Source organism: Mauremys reevesii, linkage group 15 (genome assembly GCF_016161935.1).
Source record: "Mauremys reevesii isolate NIE-2019 linkage group 15, ASM1616193v1, whole genome shotgun sequence".
Taxonomy (NCBI): domain Eukaryota; kingdom Metazoa; phylum Chordata; order Testudines; family Geoemydidae; genus Mauremys; species Mauremys reevesii.
The window spans coordinates 43,682,346-43,705,346 of NC_052637.1; the positions used below are offsets into that span (position 1 = coordinate 43,682,346).

The following is a 23,001-nucleotide window of genomic DNA, read 5'->3' on the forward strand; positions in this document are numbered from 1 at the left end:
AACCCCTGGTCTTGGCCAGAGTACAATCTGGCTGCATATGTTCTTTCTACAAATCCAGCTGCAGTGCCAGCTGAGCGTGGGATTCTTCACTTCTGGCTCTTCTAGCGCCTCGCTTAGTGCAATGAGCTATTAGGCCTGTCAGCCAGCTGCCGCATCCCACACACGAGAGGTAGCTGCATTCGGTTGTCAGTGCAGTGATCATGCAGATATTCTCTTGTTTGGAGGGGACAGACTGTTTTGCCTTCCATTAAATGATGTAAAATGCAGCCAGTGCCACATCAGTGAGAACTGGTGATAAGACAAAGGCACAGCATGGTGTGGTCCTTTTAACAAACGGCGTGAGAGAACTGTGAGCTCATTTTATTATTCTGTCCAATGCAGCAGCAAAGTCCCATGCTGTAGGTTATCATGGCAAGTTTGGTTTCTCTGTCACTGGATTCCTGTCTGGTGGCCCATCCGCTCTGCTAATTATACACAGAGCTAGTCCTGGCCTCGGTCCCAGTTACTTACAGCAGTCCGTTCCCATGGCACCTGACTGGACCTCTTGCCAGTCTTTTCTGGTGCAGAGTTTAGCTTCTGGCCCTCAGTCATTTGCACAGGATATACTTTGGGCATCTGCAAATTCCTGCTGTAGATCCCTTTATTGCTGTGCATTCCCTGCTTTAGTTTATGTCTCTGTTATGAATCTCCATCTGCTTGTGCATTGTACGGAGTATTCTGAAGCAGATTCATACAGCAAATCCAATGGCTCTGCCTTCCCTCCTGTAATGTACTGTGTAGTTCTCAGGCACTCCCAGGTGCCCAGCTGTGCTGCGATCCTCATCCGTTCTCACATGGTGGTTTGATGCACTCCTGTTGATAGGTATTTCTTGGTGGGGTGTTTCTACCAGGTTGGCATGTCCTTTGGTGATCAGAGATGTGATGATGCATTCCTGGGTGGGGTGGGCAAGTGCAAAGTGTTGTACACGCATGTGGCAGGACACATTCCTTGATTGACTGAGCTGGTTACTTAGGCTTCCTTTGTTCTTGTTTATGGCTGATATTTCTCTTTCTTAGAAGGGAGAAAGATGACACACTATCTTCCACCTAAAACCTTTCCCCTTTCTCCAGCAGCACTTCTGCCATTTACATTAAGGGCTATAACGGGTTGGAGTAAATGGAGCAGGTTTGCAATTAGTTTTCAAAGTACTTATCTCATTAAAGTAAATGAATTATTGATTTAGTGACACTCATGCTTTTAGTGAGCGGCACGGTGCCATCACCACTCTGTTCCCTGGCTCACAGAAGCAATGGCCGGCTCAAGCAAACTTGCTTTGTATGTGGTTTTTACATTTTTTAAATATTTCCTGCTTGTTTTGGGGGTTTTGTAATTAAAGTGGCTCCATGTTAGAAATGAGATCCCCATTTACGGGAATGCAGGCCCGGGGTGCTGGAGGACAACAGGACAGAGCTACGACACAAAGCTGTAGGTCTGCGCAGCACAGATGGCTGAGGGGTGACCGGGCTGTGGGGAGAGCTCTGCACTGCCTTATGGGAGATGCTGGGTTGAGAAGCAAGGTCAGGAGCACTGCTATCACAGTCCTCTGGCATGTCGGGGAGCAGACTCCCCTAGGCATGATAGGGATTGGATGACTGCAGTGCTGGGTGGTACCTTCTGCCAGCTGATTCCTGGAGTGCCAGCAGTGAGGGCAGAGTCGCTGCCCTCTGAAAGAGGAGTTTCCAAAGAGGAAACAGACTATGTGCTGGCATGAGTCACTGATGTTGCCGTGATGCCTGGCAGGGTGGGAGAGGAGATGGCTAGGACTCTCTAGTTCTCTAAACTGGACAGTCAGGGTGTAGGGTCAAGTCCCTGGTCTCATTGGCTGGATCTTTCAAAGTATGGTGTTTGGCCAGTTACCCCCTCCCCACCCTGCTCCCCTATCTCATGTGTGTGGAGGCAGGGAAGATGGGGTCACCAACCTGAAGTCAGCTGCTGAAACTGCCAGCTCTGAGGGAAAGCCTGGCTGCGGGCGTGTGAGCCACTAAACCAGCCTCGCTCAGCCAAGTGCTTATGGCCGAATCGCACTCCCCCTCCCCCACCCCGCAACTGCCAGGAGATAAAACACCCCATGAATGGGAACCACCTTTCTCCCCTCTTCCTTTCTGTTCCAAACAGAACTGAGGGGGTCACCTCTGCAGAGAGGGCAGCACTGCCTTTGCTCTCTGGGCAGGCCCATTATGGTGCCCTGACCAGGGTGGGGGCTTAGAGTTGCTGCAATAAATAATTTGAAGACACAGTCCAAGCCCAGCTCCAGGGGCTTTGGCGTGATGTTGGAATGTCAGGTCTATGAACTAGGGGTGGATAGCGACATGTGCGCTCAATGTCAGTTTCACATCATTATTGCCCCTGCGGTCCAAGCGGATCCCACACCACTTTCCTAACCTATTTTACAGACTGTACATTTGGCAATCTCTTCTTCCACCGCTGAAGTGCAGCCACTTCCAAGGGGAAAGGCAGCAGCTGCTTAAAAGCCCATAGCTGCACTACGCATCATCTTAGGACAAAAAGTGAAGGATACAGTAACCAATTGAAATGCCAGGGAGAATGTAGGTAGCAGGACGCATAGCAATTACCCGAGTTGGAATTTAGTTGGGAAACTGGATTTAACATCCACAACTCTTGCAAAAAATGCCATGGGAGTTTGAATGCCACACGCTTTATAGCTGATCTGATAGATGGTACCTTAAGCATGCCCTGGCACCAGGCTGGGCCCTGGGCTCAGTAAAGACTGTTAAGGAAGAGCATTACCGGTTGAATCCACATTTCCTGCCCCACTCTCATCCCATCCAAATAGGGACCTGGCCCTTCTTACTTTGTGAGCTCTGATATGGTCCTGGCTGGAGAGGCTACGGCTGAGGTGATGGCCTCTGTGGTGATGGCCAGAGCAGACTGTGTAGAGATACTCCTAGGGGCATTCTGCAGGAAAAAATTACAACTTCTGCAAGTTTTATTTGTCAAAATAATATTCTGTGACTAGATAGCAAGTGTGAAAAATTGGGGTAATAGGAGCCTATGTAAAAAAAAAGCCTGTAGTGGAGTGGTCACCCACTCCTGCCCTGAGGGGTTTAAAACAGCCCTGGGAAAGGGCTGTGGCAGGAGAAAGCAGCTATGAGGCTGATTGGAGAAGCAGCTGGGCCACACCCCAATCAGGCCTCAGCTGGCCCTATATAAGAGGCTGGGAGATAAGAGCTTAGCAGAGTCTGTCTAGCTTCTGAGAGGGAGGGACCTGAGCAGAGGAGAGCTGGGGAGAGGCAGAGGAGCTGTAGAGCTCCAGCCTGGAAAGCCCCAGGCTGCGGCCTAGCATTGGGCTAATAGGTACTGGGGGTTGCAGAGGGCAGCCCAGGGGTAGGCCAAGGCAGCAGCTCCAAACCCTCCTTGCTGGTGATGAGTGGCTGATACTGCAGCCTGCCCCAAGGCGTGGGGGCTAGACGATGACTGGCAGTAGCCTGATACTGAGGCAAGGTGGGGATAGTTGGTGGGGGTTCCCTGGGGAGTGTACGGCCAGAGGGAAGCACCGCAGATAATGGGGCATCGGGTCTGGTAGGGACATGGGGGCCAAGCAGCAGTGGGACACTGGCCTGCAAAGGGTGCTCCGGAGGCTGGATGAGCCAATTCCTGGAAAAGACCAGCAGGAGGTGCCGCAGGGGTGAGTCCCACACCTCTACAAAGCCCCAAATATCGGGACTGTCCCTATAAAATTGGGACATCTGGTCACCCTACAATAACACTACATAGTCATGCCAGTTTCAATTATTTTGGTAATTTATTTCAAAATACCTGTTAGCTAGTACGTCTGTAACAATACAGACACACACACACCTGAGGAGCAGAGAGTTAAAGAAACCCCTGTGACATCCCAGCTCCTGTTTCTCTGCCCCCACCCCCAAGCCCAGCCAGGGGGCCAGACACCCACAACACATTCCCCCCCCCACACACACACACAGCTCAGCTGCGCACCCCCCCAGCCCAGACACCTGCCCCCCTCCCTAAGAGTCCAGCTGTGACCCCGCAGCCCAGACACCCGCCCCCCTCCACCCCAGTGATCCAGAAGGAGAAACAGCCTGATGTTGGGTCCCAGGCTTGCATGGAGTTTCCTGCGTCCGCCCTCTCCTTCCCTCAGAGTGTGCTGGGAACTGCAGCTACCAGGATCCCTCTGGCTCCCCTCTCTCCCCCCAGCAGTGTCTTCTATGTGTGAGCTGGGCTCTGCCGGGTCCAGTGGCCCCTAGTGGCGACTAGCAGCACTGCAGCCTATTTCTGTGGGGGAAAGGAAATTCTGCGCGCATGTTCATTTCTGCAAAATTCTGCATTGCGCAGTGGTGCAGAATTCCCCCAGGAGTAGTAAGGAGCTCTGAGCAGTGGGAGGGATGAACAAGCATACATTCATGCAGCGCTGCTGCAAACTTGGGGCTTCTTGAGGCACTTGGGAAGTTTGTCCCAAGCTCAGCTGGGATTTGTGGGAGGCACAGGCTGAACCTTCTCATTAAGCAGTGCAGGTCAGGGACTTGGGGAGGCCTGCTGGTGGGTTCTGAATAGAGACCTTCACCATGATCCTAGGGGAACAAACCTAGGGTAAAGCAGCTTCCACTTCTGCCTTTCTAGGACTGACACTAAGAAGGAGAAATCCTGGTGCAGGGCACTCAGTAAACTCTGACTCATCTCGCCAGGCCCTCTGGCAAGGATGAATCTCCCTGTTCGGAAGCAGGGGAGGTGGGAATCTCAGTGCCTGTGGGTGGAGGAAACAGGTGAGCTCTCTCCCCCTGACAGCCTTCTGCTTTCTCACACTCCCTGGGCAGTGCCAGTCTGACAGCTCAGCTGAAGCAAAGGCCTGCCCTCTCCTCTGCCAGCACCCTGTACTTGCTGAGCCTCTACCACCTTGATTAGCTGCTGGGAATGTGGCTTTTTTATCTTTCTTTGTTTAAAAAAACCTTCTCATTTAATTAAAAGTGTTGACATTGTGCCTGGCCATCCTGCCCGCCAGAGAACGCAGTTATAAATTAAACATTAAAACTTTAATGGCCCATAAAGAAATACTCACCACTGCTTATGTATATAGGGGATATAAATAGAGAGGTTTGCTGCGGGGAGGGTCAAGTTATTATTTTTCCTTAGCCAGATAATCTTTGCTAATGAATTTAATTAAAAGCAAAATTAATTTAGGATTTTGGGGGGGAGGGAGGGAGATGGCTTTAAAACATCACCTAGCATGCTGCTGGTACATTTCCCAGCAAGGCTGAGTGGGAGCCTTCCCCCAGTGAGGAGCCAGCAGGGTCGCCCCATACTACCGCGGGGAAGGTTCCACCTCTGTCAGGCTGCACCCAGCTGCCAGCCTCAGTAGACAAACACAGGGTGGCTAGGGTATACCCTAACCCTGACCCTTTGCTGGCCAAACCCCCGTCTGATTGGAGGGGAAGCTCATTCAAATGGATGTGGGTCAGCTTGTGGGGCTAGAAGAGAGGGCTGGCTTGGCAGCTGTTTGCTGCTGAGAGAGGTTGAACAGGGCAGGCGGTGCAGTGAGGAGGAGGGGCGGCAGGGGAATGAGATTGGCAGGACCACTCTATGTGGCTCAAGTGCAGACTTTGGCCCAAACCCTGTGCTGTGCCGCATGCAACTGTGGCCATGTGGCTTTGCAGAGCCCATTGCCAGGTCAGGGCCTCCATTAGCCAGCCCTCTTCATGTTGGGCGGTTCTAGGGAGATGCCCAGAGAGCTCCCATCTGCCTCCCCCCTGCATGGAGCTCGTTTCTATGGGGCTCTGCCAGGGGGAGCTGTTTTAACCAGTGTCACCAGGACTGACTCTTCTGAGTTCATAATGAGCTGCTCGCTATTTCTGAGCCTCCCAAAGCAAGCTCCTGTCACCCCATAGCACCTGGCCAGGCAGCCCTAACCCTAATGCAGCTGCTCAAAATTAGCAGTCTCCCTCCTCAATTGCATAAACCTCCATGGTTCTTTTTGTCCCCCAGGACTCTCAGGATCCATCGAGGCTTGCAAAAGCCCATTCACCCCTGCCCTGAGCACGTCCCCTGGAGACACTGCTTCCCAGAGCATGCCTGGGCTGAGATTTCCTGGGCACCTCTGCAAGGAAGTGGGGCTGGAGTGTGGCCTGAGATAGGCAGCCCAAAACCTCTCTGCTGCAGCCTGGCATCTTCCATCACTGGCTGCTATTTCAGAGGAGCGAGAGGAGAGACTCCCCTTCTCCCGGAGAGAGTGGAGAGCCCGACTGGGTGGGAAGTGGGGATGTGCCACACTGCTGGGCTGCTGGAAGTCTGGCTGTGCTTGTCACCTCTAACTGCCTCACTGCAGCAGATTGAGGGGGCCCATTTACATTGGTACTAAGCACATAGAGCAGCTCTTGGACAGCAGCTTTGGAACTGCAAAGCAGCACTCGTGTCTCCTGAAGGCCACTGTTTGCCCCGAGTTAATGCTGTGCCTTGGCCTTCCTGCTGCTTTCCCAGCAGATGCTGCAGTGGTGGCAGGTCACAGTCCCGCAGCCCATGGCCAGGCTATGTCGGTACCCATCATATTGTGTATCTGGACTGCCCTCAGGCTGACCCAGTCCCCCGGGGAGTTGCCTGCCCGTCTGCTGTTTCCTGAGCACTGTGGCCTCAGGTCTGGTTGTGGGGGGTTCCTAGCAGGCGCAGCCTCAGCTGGCTTCTTCCTTGGGAGGCTTGTCTGGGAAATGAGATTTTACCCATCACTGCACTTCCCACAGGAGAACAAGCAGCTTTCAATTATTCATCTTCAAACACACTGAGAGCCCAGCAAATCCAAGCCCCAGCTCTCGGGATGATGGTCACGGACTGGAGATATTTCTTCACCCGTGTTCCAGAGGTCTCCGGTGACCAGCTTACTGGTGAAACTGGGCACAACCCGGGGGAGGTGTCTGGGAGCTCAGAGAAGCAGGAAGGAGTTTGGAGGAGCAAAGTGAGAATGGGCTGGATCAGGAGGTCACTTTGAGATTTCAGTGACACAGCAGCTTGAGGGGGTCAACAGCCAAGTCCCTTGTGTAAGGCCCTGCAGAGTAGGGGATTATCTTGTCTCCACTGGGAATTACAGTTTCTGGCAAACACACTTTGCCCACGTGGCTTCCCTGCGCTGAGTCCAAACCGGACAGTCTCTATGTAAAGGAATAAATGGACACAAATGAGACATCAAGAATTATAACATTCAAAAACCAGTCGGAGAACACTTCAATCTCCCTGGTCAATTACAGACCTAAAAGTCACAATATTACAACAAAAAAACTTCAAAAACAGACTCCAACGAGAGACTGCTGAATTGGAATTAATTTGCAAACTGGACACCATTAAATTAGGCTTGAATAAAGACTGGGAGTGTATGGGTCATTACACAAAGTAAAACTATTTCCACATTTTTATCTCCCCCCCCACACACACACACTGTTCCTCACACCTTCTTGTCAACTGCTGCAAATGGACCATTTTGATTACCACTACAAAAAGTTTTTTCCATCTCCTGCTGGGAATAGCTCACCTTAGCTGATCACTCTCGTTAGAGTGTGTATGGTAACACCCATTGTTTCATGTTCTCTGTGTATAGATAGATCTTCCGACTGTATTTTCCACTCCATGCAGCCGATGAAGGGGGCTGTAGCCCACGAACACTTATGCTCAAATAAATGTGTTAGTCTCTAAGGTGCCACAAGGGCTCCTGTTCTTTCTGCGGATACAGACTAACCCGGCTGCTACTCTGAAACCTGACTTTGTCATGTTACTGGCGGGCTGTGCTGGGGAGGGGGAGGATGGTGAATGTGTCTAGCTGGGTTAGGGCTTTCCCGAGGGGTTTTATCCTAAGAGGGCTAATGGAAGTCAGCCCCAGCCTAATGAGCTGTGTTCCTCCATGAATCTGATTCATTGAGGCAGGAATTACCATAATTGATTATCCTGCTGTGCGGCTGAAAGCCCTGTTTGCTAACAGAAGTGCCTGGGAATCACTTCCATTCCTCTAGCACAACAGGGGAGCCCTCCGCATGTTCCATATAGGGCGTATGCACAATCCCATCATCCGTGGGGTGGGGCCAGAGTGGATCTAAGTAGTCATCCCTGGGGCAGCACGTAGTCCTGGAGCGATCCCAGTGTGAGCAAGCACAGTGCTGCCGTCCTTGGCTCTGCATGTGTCACTCACTGGCTAGTGTCCTGTGGCACCCTTGGTACCCAACTCATAGAGAATGGGAGTCTCCTGTAGTCACTGGCTAGTGAACCTGGATCCTTTCTCAAGCCATGCTTTCTGCTCTGCAGCTCGCCAGTTCAGTCCTGGATGTTGAGCAAGATGGCAGCTGTCAGGCACGCACCCACCTGAATCCATTTCCTTTCTCCTCTGGCCTCCTCTCCCTGCTCACAGTCCTTTCCCTCTCTGTAGCTTGAAGTACGATGTGGCTGATCTTGTGATTGTATTGCAAGTCTCACAATGTAGGTGTTCTTCTCAAAGCTCCTGCTTCTGGATTCAGGTGTTTATGTGAGAACCTCAGCTTTAGTTTTCTAGCAAGCTGCAAAATGTGACCCCTAAGGGCTCAAAAGCCAGAAGGCACAGAAAGACCTCACCTTTTTTATTTTTAAAATCTCATGATTGGGGGGGGATGGAACTGAGGGGCATTGGCAGAGCTATGTTGGGACCCAGCCAGTGTAGAGGCTGTGGGTGCTGTGGGTCTGGGCTGAGGGGCATTGGCAGCGCTGCAGAATGGCTACATTCTGTACTTATATACCCGTGAAGCAGCAAGCCATACAACTCCTCCCTTCTGGAGCATGTTCTGTCCCCACTTTTCTTATGCAGTCAAAAAAGTGAACAGAATGTTAGGAATCATTAAGAAAAGGATAGATAATAAGACAGAAAATATCTTATTGACACTATATAAATCCATGGTACACCCACATCTTGAATACTGCGTGCAGATGTGATCTCCCCATCTCAAAAAAGATATATTGGAATTGGAAAAAAGGGCAACAAAAATGATTAGGGGTATGGAACAGCTTCCATATGAGGAAAGATTAATAAGACTGGGGCTTTTCAGCTTGGAAAAGAGACTAAGGGGGATAGGATAGACTGGTGTGGAGAAAGTAAATAAGGAAGTGTTATTTACTCCTTCTCATAGCACAAGAACTAGGGGTCACCACATGAAATTAACAGGCAGCAGGTTTAAAACAAGCAAAAGGAAGTATTTCTTCACATAATGCACAGTCAACCTGTGGAACTCCTTGCTAGAAGATTCTGTGAAGGCCAAGACTATAACAGAGTTCATAAAGTACTAGATAAGTTCATTAAGGATCAGTCCATCCATGGCTATTAGCCAGGATGGGCAGGGATGGTGTCCTTAGCCTCTGTTTGCCAGAAGCTGGGAATGGGTGACAGGGGATGGATCACTTGGTGATTTCCTGTTCTGTTCATTCCCTCTGGGGCACCTGGCATTGGCCACTGTCGGCAGGCAGGATACTGGCTAATGGACCATTGGTCTGACCCAGTCTGGCTATTCTTAAACACATCTTAACTTTTAAACCAGCAGATAGTACTGTACAGAACTAGTATGGGGAGAGACAGGGCTGCGGGGAGAGACTGAAGTGCACTTGCAGAGCTATGGGAAGGCCAGAATAGAGCATGGTAGGTGCAGGTGCTGCAAGTCAGGCTTGAGGTGTATTGGTAGCATAGACTGGGGGCCCTGGACTCGCAGACCAGGCTGGAAGTGACAAATGGGAGACATGCAGCACCAATCTGCATCACATCTGGCTCTACATAGTCCTTTCAGCCCCTCACTGCTGTGAATGCGAAAATCCACCAAAAACTAGACTGAGAAGATGCTGCTTCTGATAGTGAAATACACGACATGGAATGTGCCCGTATAGCATGGACTTCAGCCGGCCCAGGAATGAAGCTGAGCAGTCTGACTGCTGGTTCCTTGGTGTTCTTTAGAAAGAACTAAAATGTCTCGTTCACCCTTTATTTGAAACGAGCAGCAAGCTTTTAACCAGGGCAGGTTTCCCGGAACTCCTAGGGAGATAATACTATGTATTCAAAAATTTTGCCAGTCAATGAGAAAATGGCATTGACTGTAAGCAAGTTAGCGATAATGATCATTGATTTTAATTCTTCTTCTTCTTTCTTTCTTTTCTTAGAGAGTCCAGTGTGAGCACCACAGGGGAAACTTGGCTGAATAAAAGGTACAAAGACACTTTCCTTTTCTGAATAGACATTGAGAGATAAGAATGTTTTTGTGTCTCAGGCTACATCTGGGGTCCCCATTTGCTTCTCTGTGCGGCATGTGCCAGTGCACTCTGATGGTCAGGCCAGTTGTGTTGGGCTGATACCGGCTGCTGTGTCTGTGCTTCACTGGCACAATCCACCCTGTTGCTCCACAGGTTATGGGTAAAGCAGCTGGATCACACGTGTGGACGGGGGATCTGCCAGCTGGGGAAAGCAAGGTGGATGGCCTGCTTGGTTCCCTTCTGTCTGTCACTGCTGCTGGATGTAGACAAGTAGCTTTTCATGGCTCCAACCAGTGGCAGGAAGCTGAGACTTTCTGGAATGGTGCATGCCAGTGCAGGGAGCTAACTGGGGGATGGGTCTCTGGAGAGGAGGCTTGGCAGCTGGCATGGGTTAGGGATGTTGTGCCCATGAGTTGCTTTATGCGTGCTGACATTGCTGACTCTTTGTGCTGTATACAGCTATCAAGAATGAGCTGTGCAGGGATTTGTTTAGAGTGCTGGAGAAGTGGGGATATCGTATATCTTCATCAAGCTCAGCGCTGGGGCAACTTCTGCTTTTCAGGGAGGCCCCTGCTTTGTGTGCCCAGTGGTATGTAACCGATCACTGAAATCGGCTTCTGTACTAGGTGAGGGCAGATAGCTAATGTGATGCTAATTTTTTAAAAAAGGCTCCAGAGGTGATCCTGGCAATTACAGGCCAGTAAGCTAACTTCAGTACCAGACAAACTGGTTGAAACTATAGAATTATCAGACACATAGATGAATAAAATTTGGATTCAACATAAAGAGTCAACGTCACTTTTGTACAGGGTAATTATACCTCACCAATCTATTATAATTATTTGAGTGGGTCAACAAGCATGTGGACAAGGGTGATCCAGTAAATATAATGTACCTGGAATTTCAGAAAGCCTTTGACAAGGTCCCTCAGCAAAGGCTCTTAAGCAAAGTAGGCAGTCATGGGATAAGAGGGAAGGTCCTCTCATGGATCAGTAACTGGTTACAAGGCAGGAAACAAAAGGTAGGAATAAATGGTCAGTTTTCAGAATGGAGAGAAGTAGCTAGTGGTGTCCCCAAGGATCTGCGCTGGGACCAGTGCTGTCAACATATTCATAAATGATCTAGAAAAAGGGGTAACAGTGAGGTGGCAAAGTCTGCAGATGATACAAAATTACTCAAGATAGTTAAGTCCAAAGCAGACTCACTGCAAGAGTTACAAAAGGATCTCACTAAACTGTAAACTTGCATCCAACGAAGTGGGTCTTCATCCACGAAAGCCCGTGCTCCAAAACTTCCGTGAGTCTATAAGGTGCCACAGGACTCTTTGCTGCTATCACTAAACTGGGTGACTGGGCAACAAAATGGCAGATGAAGTTCAGTGTTGCTAAATGCAAAGCAATGAATATTGGCAAACACAATCCCAACTATATATACAAAACGGTGGGGTCTAAATTAGCTGTTACCACTCAAGAGAGAGATCTGGGAGTCACCGTGGAGAGTTCTCCAGAAACATCCACTCAATGAGCAGCAGCAGTCAACGAAGCGAACAGAATGTTGGGAATCATTAAGAAAGGGACAGATAATAAGACAGAAAATATCACATTGTCTCTATATAAATCCATGGTACATCCACATCTTGAAAACCATGTGCAGATGTGATCGCCCCCTCTCAAAATAGATATATTGGAATTGGAAAAGGTTCAGAGAAGGGCAACAAAAATGATCAGTGGTCTGGAACAGCTTCCATAGAAGGAGAAATTTAAAAAATGGAGACTTGTTCAATTTGGAAAAGAGGCGACTAAGGGGGGATATACTAGAGCGCTATAAAATCATGATTGGTGTGGAGAACGTGAATAAGGAAGTGTTGTTTATCCCTTCACGTAGCACAAGAACCAGGGGTCACCTGATGAAATTAATAGGCAGCAGGTTTAAAACAACCATAAGAAAGTACTTCTTCATACAACACACAGTCAACCTATGGAACTGTTGCCAGGGGATGCTTTGAAGGCCAAAAGTATAACCGGCTTCAAAAAAAGAAATGAGTGAGGCAACGAGAGCAGACGTTGGCTCCAGGGCCAGGCACAATTTCTAATAAAGGCAGGGCTGGAAGAAGGGCTTAGCAGTGCTGACAGGCAGGGTCAAGGCACTGGCTCATTAACATCCAGATGGGCAGCCCCAAAGGGGTCATGCCCCTTATATACCCCCAAGCAGGCAGAGCACCCGGACCTCCCCACACGTCAGCCTCTCCAGCCCATTCTTTGCTCAGACTCACGTCAGTGACAGTGTTGTGAAGTAGATGCCTGCCCCATGGGAAGAATGTTCTCACCCCAAGTGGTGTCACATGCATCAGAGGCGAACACCATTTGGCCGTCCTGGCCTGGGGCAGGTGCAGGTCTGAGCCAGTGACCTGGCTCCCACTCCTGTTCCCAGTCCCCTGAGCAATCATTCCCCACGCTGCCCTGCAAGGATAGTTCCCAAATCTGCTCAGAGCCTGATGCAATAAGGAGCTCCAGCACAAAGAACAGGAGTACTTGTGGCACCTTAGAGACTAACACATTTATTTCACAGTCACTCAGGGAATGGCTTCAGTGGCTGGACCTTTTGCAGAAGTGCATTTCTAAAAGAGCTCCCATGTGAAAGCCAACTTTCAGGTCTTGTAGGCTGGTGGCTAAAACCCACTAACCATGAGCGTGATTGTCCCGCCTCCTCTGATTTCCCGTACTGGGAAAATTCTTAGCCCAATTCAGCTGTGTCTATAAGTAACACTCATCTACGTTGATATAGTGCCCTTTGTACCAAGGGACCCTAAACTCAGCAAACTCTCCCCTCATCCCTCAAATGTAGCCATCTCTGGGGTGGAATGTACCAGCCATTTCTACAACAACAATCTTTCAAAACAACAAATGCAGCAGAGGGAATTGAGGGAAGGCAGGATGTTTGCTTGGGACTTTGGAGTCCACGACACTAGCAAAAATTGCCAGGAGATTTTTAGGGGCAAATTTTTAGAGTTGCCCAAAAAAAAAAGTTTTAAAAAATGGAGTTGTGCACACACATCAGGTATTTAGATGCTTAGATGAAGGCTAGGACTATAACAGGGTTTAAGAGAGAACTGGATAAATCCATGGAGGTTAAGTCCATTAATGGCTATTAGCCAGGCTGGGTAAGGAAGGGTGTCCCTAGCCTCTGTTTGTCAGAGGATGGAGATGGATGGCAGGAGAGAGATCACTTGATCATTGCCTGTTAGGTTCACTCCCTCTGGGGCACCTGGCATTGGCCACTGTCGGCAGGCAGGACACTGGGCTGGATGGACCTTTGGTTTGACTCAGTACGGCCGTTCTTGTTCAGATATTTGCATATGCATATACCCAATTCCTGTCTGTCTATGCAGGCTAGTCCCACAAAGGTAGGTGTGCAATGTGGCATGCACCAGTGGGTCTCCTTTGTAGGCTACGTGGCTCTTAGTAAGTGCTGGTCTGGTCTCTGTCTCAGCCAGCTATTCAATCTTTTGCTGCTCAGTATCCCTCTAGGGCTATTCTGGGATACAGGTCCAGGACTGGCTCACGTGTGAAGAGCACTACCTATTAAATTACCAAGGCCTCATCCCCAGGAGGTCTTGCATCCAAGCACAGGTCTAGCCCGTACCTGCTGAGATGTGCTAGGTTCCCAGCACAAGGCATCTGGCCTGTTTCTTCCTGTAGAGAAGTCAGGATGCTGGGTTAGGAAGATTGCCATTGATTCCACGGCTCCATAATGCCCTGCCTCGAACAGAGGGAGCAGCAGGAGAGCCCGGGCCAGGCAAGGCACAAACTGAGTTGGGAACAGCAAGGTAAACATTGTCAAACAGGAACTAACAGTGGTTTTGTGGTCAAGTTTATTATGGTGATTTGTGTCAAAGGGTCCCAAAGTGATGTAGAGTCATATCCAGGGATCCCTTCTAATGCTCACTGAGAGCCAGCTACCTCCCTGTTCAACATCACACAGCTTAGACAGGAAGGGAGGAGGCAAATCCCTGCTGGTAATGCTGGCCATGGAATACCTAGGAGAAGAGAAAAACACACAGCCAAACAGTGACCTGCCTGTATCTTAGCCTCTTCTCCCCAGCAGGACAGCACAAAATCTCCCTCTCCCGCACGGGCTCCCCTTTCTGCCCTGGGGAGTCTTGTTAAGGGGAGAGAGGTTTATATCTAGGCTGTCCTATGGCCTCCTCAATTTGTGTGTGGTGGGGAGAGCAGCAGTTGGACTCGCTCCCCGAGGCGAGGGGTGGGGCTGTGCTCGCAGGGCTCTGGAGTGGGGAGTGGGGGAGGCCTTGGACACCAAGGCAGGACTGAGTGAAAGCCTGGGTTCTCTTCCCGGCCTGCCGCGGTGATCACCCTCTCCTGGTGCTGAATTATTAAGCGTGTTGTTTTCTTTTATTGCTGTGCTGGAGGAGAACTGCCTCACACCAGCTCTGCTTTGAATGTGATTATGTGCTGAGGGGGCTGTCAGCGCCAGCCAGGCCCCACAGAACTATCTTCCAGCCCTCACACGCCTTCGCCTTCCCTTGCTCTTATTTATTTGCTTGCTCCTGTGTGTGGCTCAGCTCTCCACGGCACAGCGGGTCCCTCCGAGGACGGGAGATTTAGTGTCTGACAGAGCTGCTGCACCCGTCGCCTTGGCTGGAGACTGCCCAGGGCCTGCTCCGTGCAGGGACTGTTTATCTTACCCTGAGGATTCTGCTTCTTTCCTCTGCGGGACGGCGTGTGAGCCGTAGCAGGGATTTGTCCTCCTCCGGAGAAACGGGGCAGCAGCAGGGCTCAGGCAGGCATGTGGTAACTCCCCCGAGCCTCTCATTGGGGCAGCGGGGCATTCCTGGGGATCCAGGCCCATCTCTGGCTTGGAGGGGAGTTGCAGGCATGGTCGGGGGGCAGAGCAGCACGCAGGAGCTGTAGAAGCACAGCATGGGATGATTATTTTCTTGTAATAGCCCCTTGGCAGCAGAGCTAGAGTGTCGTGATTCTGCCCTTCCCTGGCCTATCCTACAAGAGCCCTGTGCAATATGAAAAGCTAACACAGAGAGAGCTTGTCAAGTCCCCAGTGCAGCTAGATGCTCCCAGTCGTCCTGTCCCTCAGCCCGTCAGAATGTCCCTAGAGCCATCCTGAAGGAGAACCGATGTGATTCCACCTGATCCATTTGTTTGCACCCCTCTGGCCAGAGCCAGCCCATTCCTTTGCCACTGCATGCCCCCAGCCTAACCAGTGCCTGTCCCGCACATGTCACTGGTGGGGCAAAGCTGCTGAGCTCTAGCCATTGTCTGGACTTAGAACTGGCCAAGAGACAGGGCTGGGCTGCCCACGGCACACGCCCAGGGCAGGTGAATGAGTAATTGGGGTGCAGTGACGGAGTCCGAGCGGCAGGGCTAACCGGGGCTCACAGCACACGCCCGGGGCAGGTGAATGAGCGATTGGGGTGCAGTGACGGAGTCCGAGCGGCAGGGCTAACCGGGGCTCACAGCACACGCCCGTGGGCGGAGAATCAGCGTGTGGGGAGCGGTGACGGAGTCCGAGCGGCAGGGCTAACCGGGGCTCACAGCACACGCCCGGGGCAGGTGAATGAGCGATTGGGGTGCAGTGACGGAGTCCGAGCGGCAGGGCTAACCGGGGCTCACAGCACACGCCCGGGGCAGGTGAATGAGCGATTGGGGTGCAGTGACGGAGTCCGAGCAGCAGGGATAACCTGGGCTCACAGCACACGCCCGGGGCAGGTGAATGAGCGATTGGGGTGCAGTGACGGAGTCCGAGCGGCAGGGCTAACCTGGCTCACAGCACACACCGGGGCAGGTGAATGAGCGATTGGGGTGCAGTGACGGAGTCCGAGCGGCAGGGCTAACCGGGCTCACAGCACACGCCCGGGCAGGTGAATGAGCGATTGGGGTGCAGTGACGGAGTCCGAGCAGCAGGGATAACCTGGGCTCACAGCACACGCCCGGGGCAGGTGAATGAGCGATTGGGGTGCAGTGACGGAGTCCGAGCGGCAGGGCTAACCGGGGCTCACAGCACACGCCCGGGACAGGTGAATGAGCGATTGGGGTGCAGTGACGGAGTCCGAGCGGCAGGGCTAACCGGGGCTCACAGCACACGCCCGGGGCAGGTGAATGAGCGATTGGGGTGCAGTGACGGAGTCCGAGCGGCAGGGCTAACCGGGGCTCACAGCACACGCCCGGGACAGGTGAATGAGCGATTGGGGTGCAGTGACGCAGTCCGAGCGGCAGGGCTAACCGGGCTCACAGCACACGCCCGGGCAGGTGAATGAGCGATTGGGGTGCAGTGACGGAGTCCGAGCGGCAGGCTAACTGGGCTCACAGCACACGCCCGGGGCAGGTGAATGAGCGATTGGGGTGCAGTGACGGAGTCCGAGCGGCAGGGATAACCTGGGCTCACAGCACACGCCCGGGGCAGGTGAATGAGCGATTGGGGTGCAGTGACGGAGTCCGAGCGGCAGGGATAACCGGGGCTCACAGCACACGCACGGGACAGGTGCATGAGCGATTGGGGTGCAGTGACGGAGTCCGAGCGGCTGGGCTAACCGGGGCTCACAGCACACGCCTGGGACAGGTGAATGAGTAATTGGGGTGCAGTGACGGAGTCCGAGCGGCAGGGCTAACCGGGGCTCACAGCACACGCCTGGGACAGGTGAATGAGCGATTGGGGTGCAGTGACGGAGTCCGAGCGGCTGGGCTAACCGGGGCTCACAGCACACGCCCGGGGCAGGTGAATGAGCGATTGGGGTGCAGTGACGGAGTCCGAGCGGCAGGGCTAACCGGGGCTCACAGCACACGCCCGGGGCAGGTGAATGAGCGATTGGGGTGCAGTGACGGAGTCCGAGCGGCAGGGCTAACCGGGGCTCACAGCACACGCCCGGGGCAGGTGAATGAGCGATTGGGGTGCAGTGACGGAGTCCGAGCGGCAGGGCTAACCGGGGCTCACAGCACACGCCTGGGACAGGTGAATGAGCGATTGGGGTGCAGTGACGGAGTCCGAGCGGCAGGGCTAACCGGGGCTCACAGCACACGCCCGGGACAGGTGAATGAGCGATTGGGGTGCAGTGACGGAGTCCGAGCGGCAGGGCTAACCGGGGCTCACAGCACACGCCCGGGGCAGGTGAATGAGCGATTGGGGTGCAGTGACGGAGTCCGAGCGGCAGGGCTAACCGGGGCTCACAGCACACACCCGGGGCAGGTGAATGCTTTGCCTGGGTTCCCAGTTCTGCCTTGTACTCTGTGGCTGTGGGCAGCCCTTTGAACTCAGCCCCCCATTGGTTCGCCCCGAGGCGTTATGGCTGTTTAAGATCCCAGCGTAAAGCATTGTTCAAGGGTTGCCCCTTCCCTTCGTTAGGCTCACTAATCTCAGATGCGCCCAGCCTCCGGGATCAGGCTCTACCAAGGCTGTTCCTGCTTTTTCTTCCTGCTTCCCGCCCCACGTCCGTCTGATCTAGTTAGGTTGTAAGCGCTTCGGGACAAGAACTTGCTCACTGTCTGCAGCGCCCAGCACAAGGGGGCCTCGAGGTGCTACCCTAAGCTACCCCTTGGCCAGGGGTGGGGCAGCCACTAGTCCATCCTGGCCCCTGAGAAGCCATGAGCCGGGCCTAGCTCAGGCTCTCAGCCATGGATGCTGGCTGAGCCTGACCCAGGAACAGGAGAGGAAAAGGAAAGGAAAACGCACTCCTGCCAGGGAGCAAGCGCAGTCAGAGCTGGCTGGCACCTCGCAGGTTAATTGTGAGAGCAGCCGATTCCCTTATTGACAGGGTAGCTTGAAAAATGCTGAGGCAGGACATCCGTTACACAGAGTGTCAGAGCAGGAGCCCACACTCCCAGCTCTGCCGTGCACGCGTTCACTCTCCCCGCCACACGTTCCCCTCCCTTCCCCGGCAGCCCATCCAGCCCCCCACAACAAACCTGGCAACTTGGCCCCCAGTCCTTCAGCCTGGCTCCTCGCGCTGCACTCCCAGCCTGAGTCCAGCAGCCCCTGCACTCCCAGCCAGCTGTACTCTACCTCCGCAGGAGGAGCAGGTCCAGCCTCGCTCGCTTTTCCTCTCTTCCTTTTTCTCCTAAGGACACCCAAGAGGATTTCTTTTTGGTCCCTCCCCCTGTTTTTAATATCGAATCAGCTCCCCTCACCCCCACCCTTCCTCGCGCTGTGACTCGTGCTGGGGAGCTGGGGGCTCGCTCCTTGCCCTGCCCAAGTTGGAATCCTTTCTGCGACCCTCGCACCACGAGCAGCTGAGCGCCAGCGCCATGGACACTGATGGCCAGCTCTGACGTGCATGGCGGCCTGTGGCGAGTGACCGCGCTGTGCCGGCGAGGGATCCGAGCCGATAGGGCACTGCTGCCAAGGCACCCGCCAGCACCGGGGACAGAGAGCCTGCGAGGGAGCACAGTGCAGGGCGCCTCAGCCAGCTGCGCGGGGAGCGGAAGGGGAACCCCACACCCTCTCATTGCGCTGCTAGGCCAGCTGACCCGATTGCTCCTCTCTGGTGCTGCGCATCCCCGCTGCCGACATGATGATGTATTTCTGGGTAGGTACCAAACACAGGATTTTCCCCTTTCTTTACTGGGGGCTGGGGACTGGTTTGTTTTACACTGTGCTTGCTTCCAGCTTCTGGAGCTCTGCTGCCTGCCAGGGAGATGCTTTCTTCTTCCAGCAGGGATCTCTCTGCTTCCTGGCTTCCATACAGCCAGAGGGGATCAGGTGTTTGCCTGCTGGAGACAGGCCCCCAGGAGCAAGGAGATGAGAGCTGTCTTCCCCCTCCCAGAAAGGGCAACTTGAGCAGGGCAGAGCTTCCTGGTTTGAATTCAACTAGTGAAAGGCATGGTGACCCCTCCCTACTCCCTGCTAGGAAAGCTTTCTGGACAAATCCTGACCCAGAGTTCTGCCTCTTCCTGCATCTGCCCCCTCTGAGCCCCAGGCTCACTGGGAGCTTTCTCTAGCACAGCCCTGGGGACTCAGCAGAGAGCTCTCTGCAGATCACCAGGTAACAGGCCAGAGGAGCAGGAGGTCCTGCTCAGAGGCATATTCCCTCCACTAGGAAATCTTTCTGCACCTGATCCACCCAATCTCCCCTCACATCACTCTCTGGAAGAGGAGTGGAGGACAGGTAACAGAAGCAGCAAATCTTTGGCTGCTCAAGAGAAGTTGCTTTGTTGTTTGCTTTGCTTTGCTCAGAAGAGGCTTGTGCTGTGGGTGAAATGCCAGAAGCACTTACCCGAGGTGGAACCCTAGAGAACGTGGCCCAAGGTGAGAGTGTCTTGGAGAAAGGGGCATCTGCTACTGCTCGTTTGGCCTGGTGCTGGGAAATTCCTCTTTCGTCTGTACCCAGCACATCTGAGTTTCCCATGCTCCTTTCAAACAGCTCAGCTTAACTGGCAGCAAGTCCTGCTGGAAATAAGAAAAGAGGCCTCTCAGTTATGAGTCCGTGGTATTCAGGCAGCAGCCCAGCGAGCAGCTGCATGGATGTGGACAAGGCCTTGTCCTCAATGCCTTGGACAAGAGACTTGAAATGTAGCTTGTCCAACAGAGCACAAAGGAGGGGCATGTGAACAGTGGGAGCAGGTATTGAAAGGGCATGTGAACTGACCTGTAAGCACCTTCACTGGGAGCTTCCAAGGCCAGACAGCCAGAGGTTAAAGCCAGGCAGTCTGGCCACATTCAGGAGAGAATGAAGTGACAAGATGAAGAAGCAAATGGGCTTGAGACAAAAGCATCAGACTGCATTCTTGTGGTCTGCCAAGGCCGCCCTTCTCCAGGAGTGCCATGCACTTACCTGGGGGGGTGGGGCCTCTGGGAGCTCAGCGGGGTGGCACCTGGCTTTTTACACTGCCTTCTCCCTCTTTCAGGGCAGGTCCACACTACGGCCTAAGTCAATCTAACTTACATCGCTCAAGGGGTTGGCAGGAGACACCCTCCCACTGACACAGCTTCCGCTTCTCGCCAAGGTGGAGCAGTTATGCCAACAGGAGAGCGCTGTCCCGTCGACATAGTGCGTCTTCACCAGACGTGCTACAGCAGCATGCAGCTGTGCCTATGTAGCACTGTAGTGTAGACTTGCCCTGAGTCTGCCTGTCAGATTTCCCATGAGATAGGGCTGTCAGGGGGCGGAGGGCAGGGGGTTCTTGGCTCTCTGGGCATAACCTCCTGCTTATTTCACATGGTATAATTGGCTGTGGTTAGTGCTTCCTTCCCACCCCCACTCCCCACCTTACTATCTTGAGAAGCGCCAGCATCCCAGCCCGAGGGCTCTGCAAAGGGTGTTTATCTCTCTGAGTCCCCAGCACAGCCAAGGTCCCCAGTTCACTGCTCTGCAGAGTGGTGGCATTGGAAACAGGCTCACTGGCCATGCTCCAGGTGCTGTCACCCTCTGTGCCCATCCTGATCTCCCTGGGCTGCAGTGAGCCATGGCACCTGTTCTCCAGGATGGTTTAAGCCATTTTAAGTAGTAGGCGGCAAATTCTTTTAATCTCATTTCAAGCTGAATGGGGGGGGTCTGCACATCCAGCTGAGGGTGAGTCCCAGCTCGAGGAGACGTATTCACACGAACTCGATGAAAACAAAATGTAGGTGCAGTGGCGCAAGGAGCAGGACAGCCAGCCACCCTGGGGCCTAGGCTCTTTGGCAGCTACGTCCTCAGGGCGGCTGCCTCTCCCATACTTGTGCTGCCATGGCTGCATCCTTGCTTTGACCCACCAGTTCCATTAGAGCTAGCACAGAGATGTCTCCTGGAGCTGGGACTCACCCCAGCTCAAAGGCAGGCATGCCCTCGTGGGCTGCCACTCAATGCAGACTCTCATGTTACTGGGCTCAGGTGCTGTTTAGGGAGAGAGAGTAAGGAAAATGCGAAGACATGATTTAAATAATATAACAGAGAGGAGAGAAGAAAACAAGGACAGTGAGAGACTGTGATACATGGCACAGCAAGGGGGAGATGGGAGAATAGATACAAATGGTCTCCTTGAGTGTGCAGGGCAGCACCTGTGTAACTGAGCAGAACCTGCTCCAGAGAACGCTACTCTAGAAGCCCTGTCTTAGCAGTCTCACCAGTTACTGCCCTGCCTCTGAGTCCGTCTTCCTGGGGAAGCTTAGAGAGGCGGTTACGGCAAAGATAACTGGTCCCATGTGGACTCCTCGGAAGTCCTTGCCTCTTTCAGTTTGGGTCTGGTGCAGTGACTCTGCTACTCTTGTTGGTTGATGTTCTGCTGCTAATACTGGGCCGTGGCCTGGTGTCCAAGCAGCCTCCAAGGTTGTTAATCCCCTGCAGTCCTGTTGGAACGATTCTGTTTGTTTGTCTGGGAGGGAGCAGAAGGGAAGGTTTGACGCAACTGCTCATCTGCATGGTTCTGTTTTGCCAACCCTCCTGTTGAACATGCATGTGATGTCACTGGAGAAATTGCCAAGTGTTGTCATCCATCTGTGAAAGATACCCAGCTCTGTGTCTCAGCAGAGCTGTATGGAGGGGCATCTTGGTGGGTTTTGTGCCAAGCCACAGTAGCTGCCTGGCTGAGATCAAGCTGTCTGATGCCAGGCTGAATAACATGGAGGTGATGCTAGTGGACTGGGGGAGCATATGACCGGCTGGTTCCTGTCTCTGTTTTTGATGGCACTTACTCATCCTTTGTCTAAGCAGTTTGCAGTTGGGGATGGAATCATGGCTGGGCCTGGAATCACAAGTGGCATCAGTGGCCAGGAATGCCGTTTTCACCTCCTCCTAGCCAGATGTTTTTGACCATTTCTTTTTGATCTGGGTCTCACCAAGTAATCCAGATTGGCTGAATGCAGTCCCTGTGATCTCCTCCAGGGTAGTTTTCTTAGATCTTCCAGCAGCCCTCTATGCTATTGGCTGTGCATTGCTGTGGTGGGGCTGTCGCAGGGGTTTCTCATGAGTGGCTCCATTCCTTTCTTTCTAAGAGAGCCCAGAGCACTGAGCCCTGCTCATTGGCCCCAAAAATCTTACGGGCGGCTCCACGGAGCCCTGTTCTCCAGCTCAAAGTACGTATGGGGCTACTCGGTTAATTAAATATGGGCTGCAGTGTCTTCATATGTGGAGGAAACCCAGCTCACTGCATGTCTCCACCTCTCCTGAGCTGGTTGGGGCAGTGGCACGACTTACTTGGTGTCTAACAGGTTGGGGTCTGACTGAAGGCTAGCTGGGTTCAATCCAGACAAGACTGAGATGCTGCAGGGAAGGTTCTGTCAGTGCCGGAGGCAGGTGAATGTCTGCCATTTGCTGTATGGGATGCAGCCCAAGGCCTGCTCCTGGATGCTGAGGTAGCAGCAATGGCCAATGCTGCTTTTTATCATCTGCACTCAGTAAGGAGATTACAACCTTTTCATGAAGAGGTGGCATTACGGTAATGCTGTGTGCTGAGTTACAGTCATTGTAGAAAGGTGCAGTGTGCCAGATCCCGTCTCCAGCAGGGTTTCCCAACATCTCCCATCTCTCCCCCATAATCTGCACTGGCTACCAGCCCAGTCCAGGGGAAGCTGAAGGGTTAACTTGAGAGAGAGCAGCAGTGAAGGGCAGCAGCAGCACGGGGGCCACTGGAATACATACCCAGAGTCACGGGCGGTGGCGTTAGCCGTGGCTTCACTGTGGTTGTTACCGGCGCTAGCTCTGAGCTCTTGTACCACTGTATGTCCAGGCATGCTGCAGTCATGCCCTTAGAAAGTGCCTCTTCCCTTACATGTTTCTGTCCCGTGTGAGACTCCTGAGCTATCAGGCTGTG

General features: G+C 52.9%; 1 protein-coding gene across 26 annotated transcripts in view; it reads left to right on the top strand.

Annotated features, from left to right (window-relative positions):
* The window catches only part of RBFOX3 (RNA binding fox-1 homolog 3), a 346,512-nt gene that overhangs the window by 238,615 nt on the left and 84,896 nt on the right, over positions 1-23,001 (top strand). For 6 of the 26 annotated variants that reach the window (XM_039500503.1, XM_039500502.1, XM_039500506.1 and 3 more), the window contains 2 exons: positions 10,160-10,204; positions 18,338-18,800. The exons of 11 other annotated variants lie outside the window; for them this stretch is intronic. In XM_039500503.1, coding sequence (XP_039356437.1) covers positions 18,783-18,800 — 18 coding nt within the window. In that variant the 5' untranslated portion in view covers positions 10,160-10,204; positions 18,338-18,782. Of the gene's footprint in view, positions 1-4,661; positions 4,783-10,159; positions 10,205-16,587; positions 18,801-23,001 lie in introns of those variants that run through there. 9 more of the 26 variants (XM_039500512.1, XM_039500511.1, XM_039500514.1 and 6 more) reach the window with 4 other exon arrangements.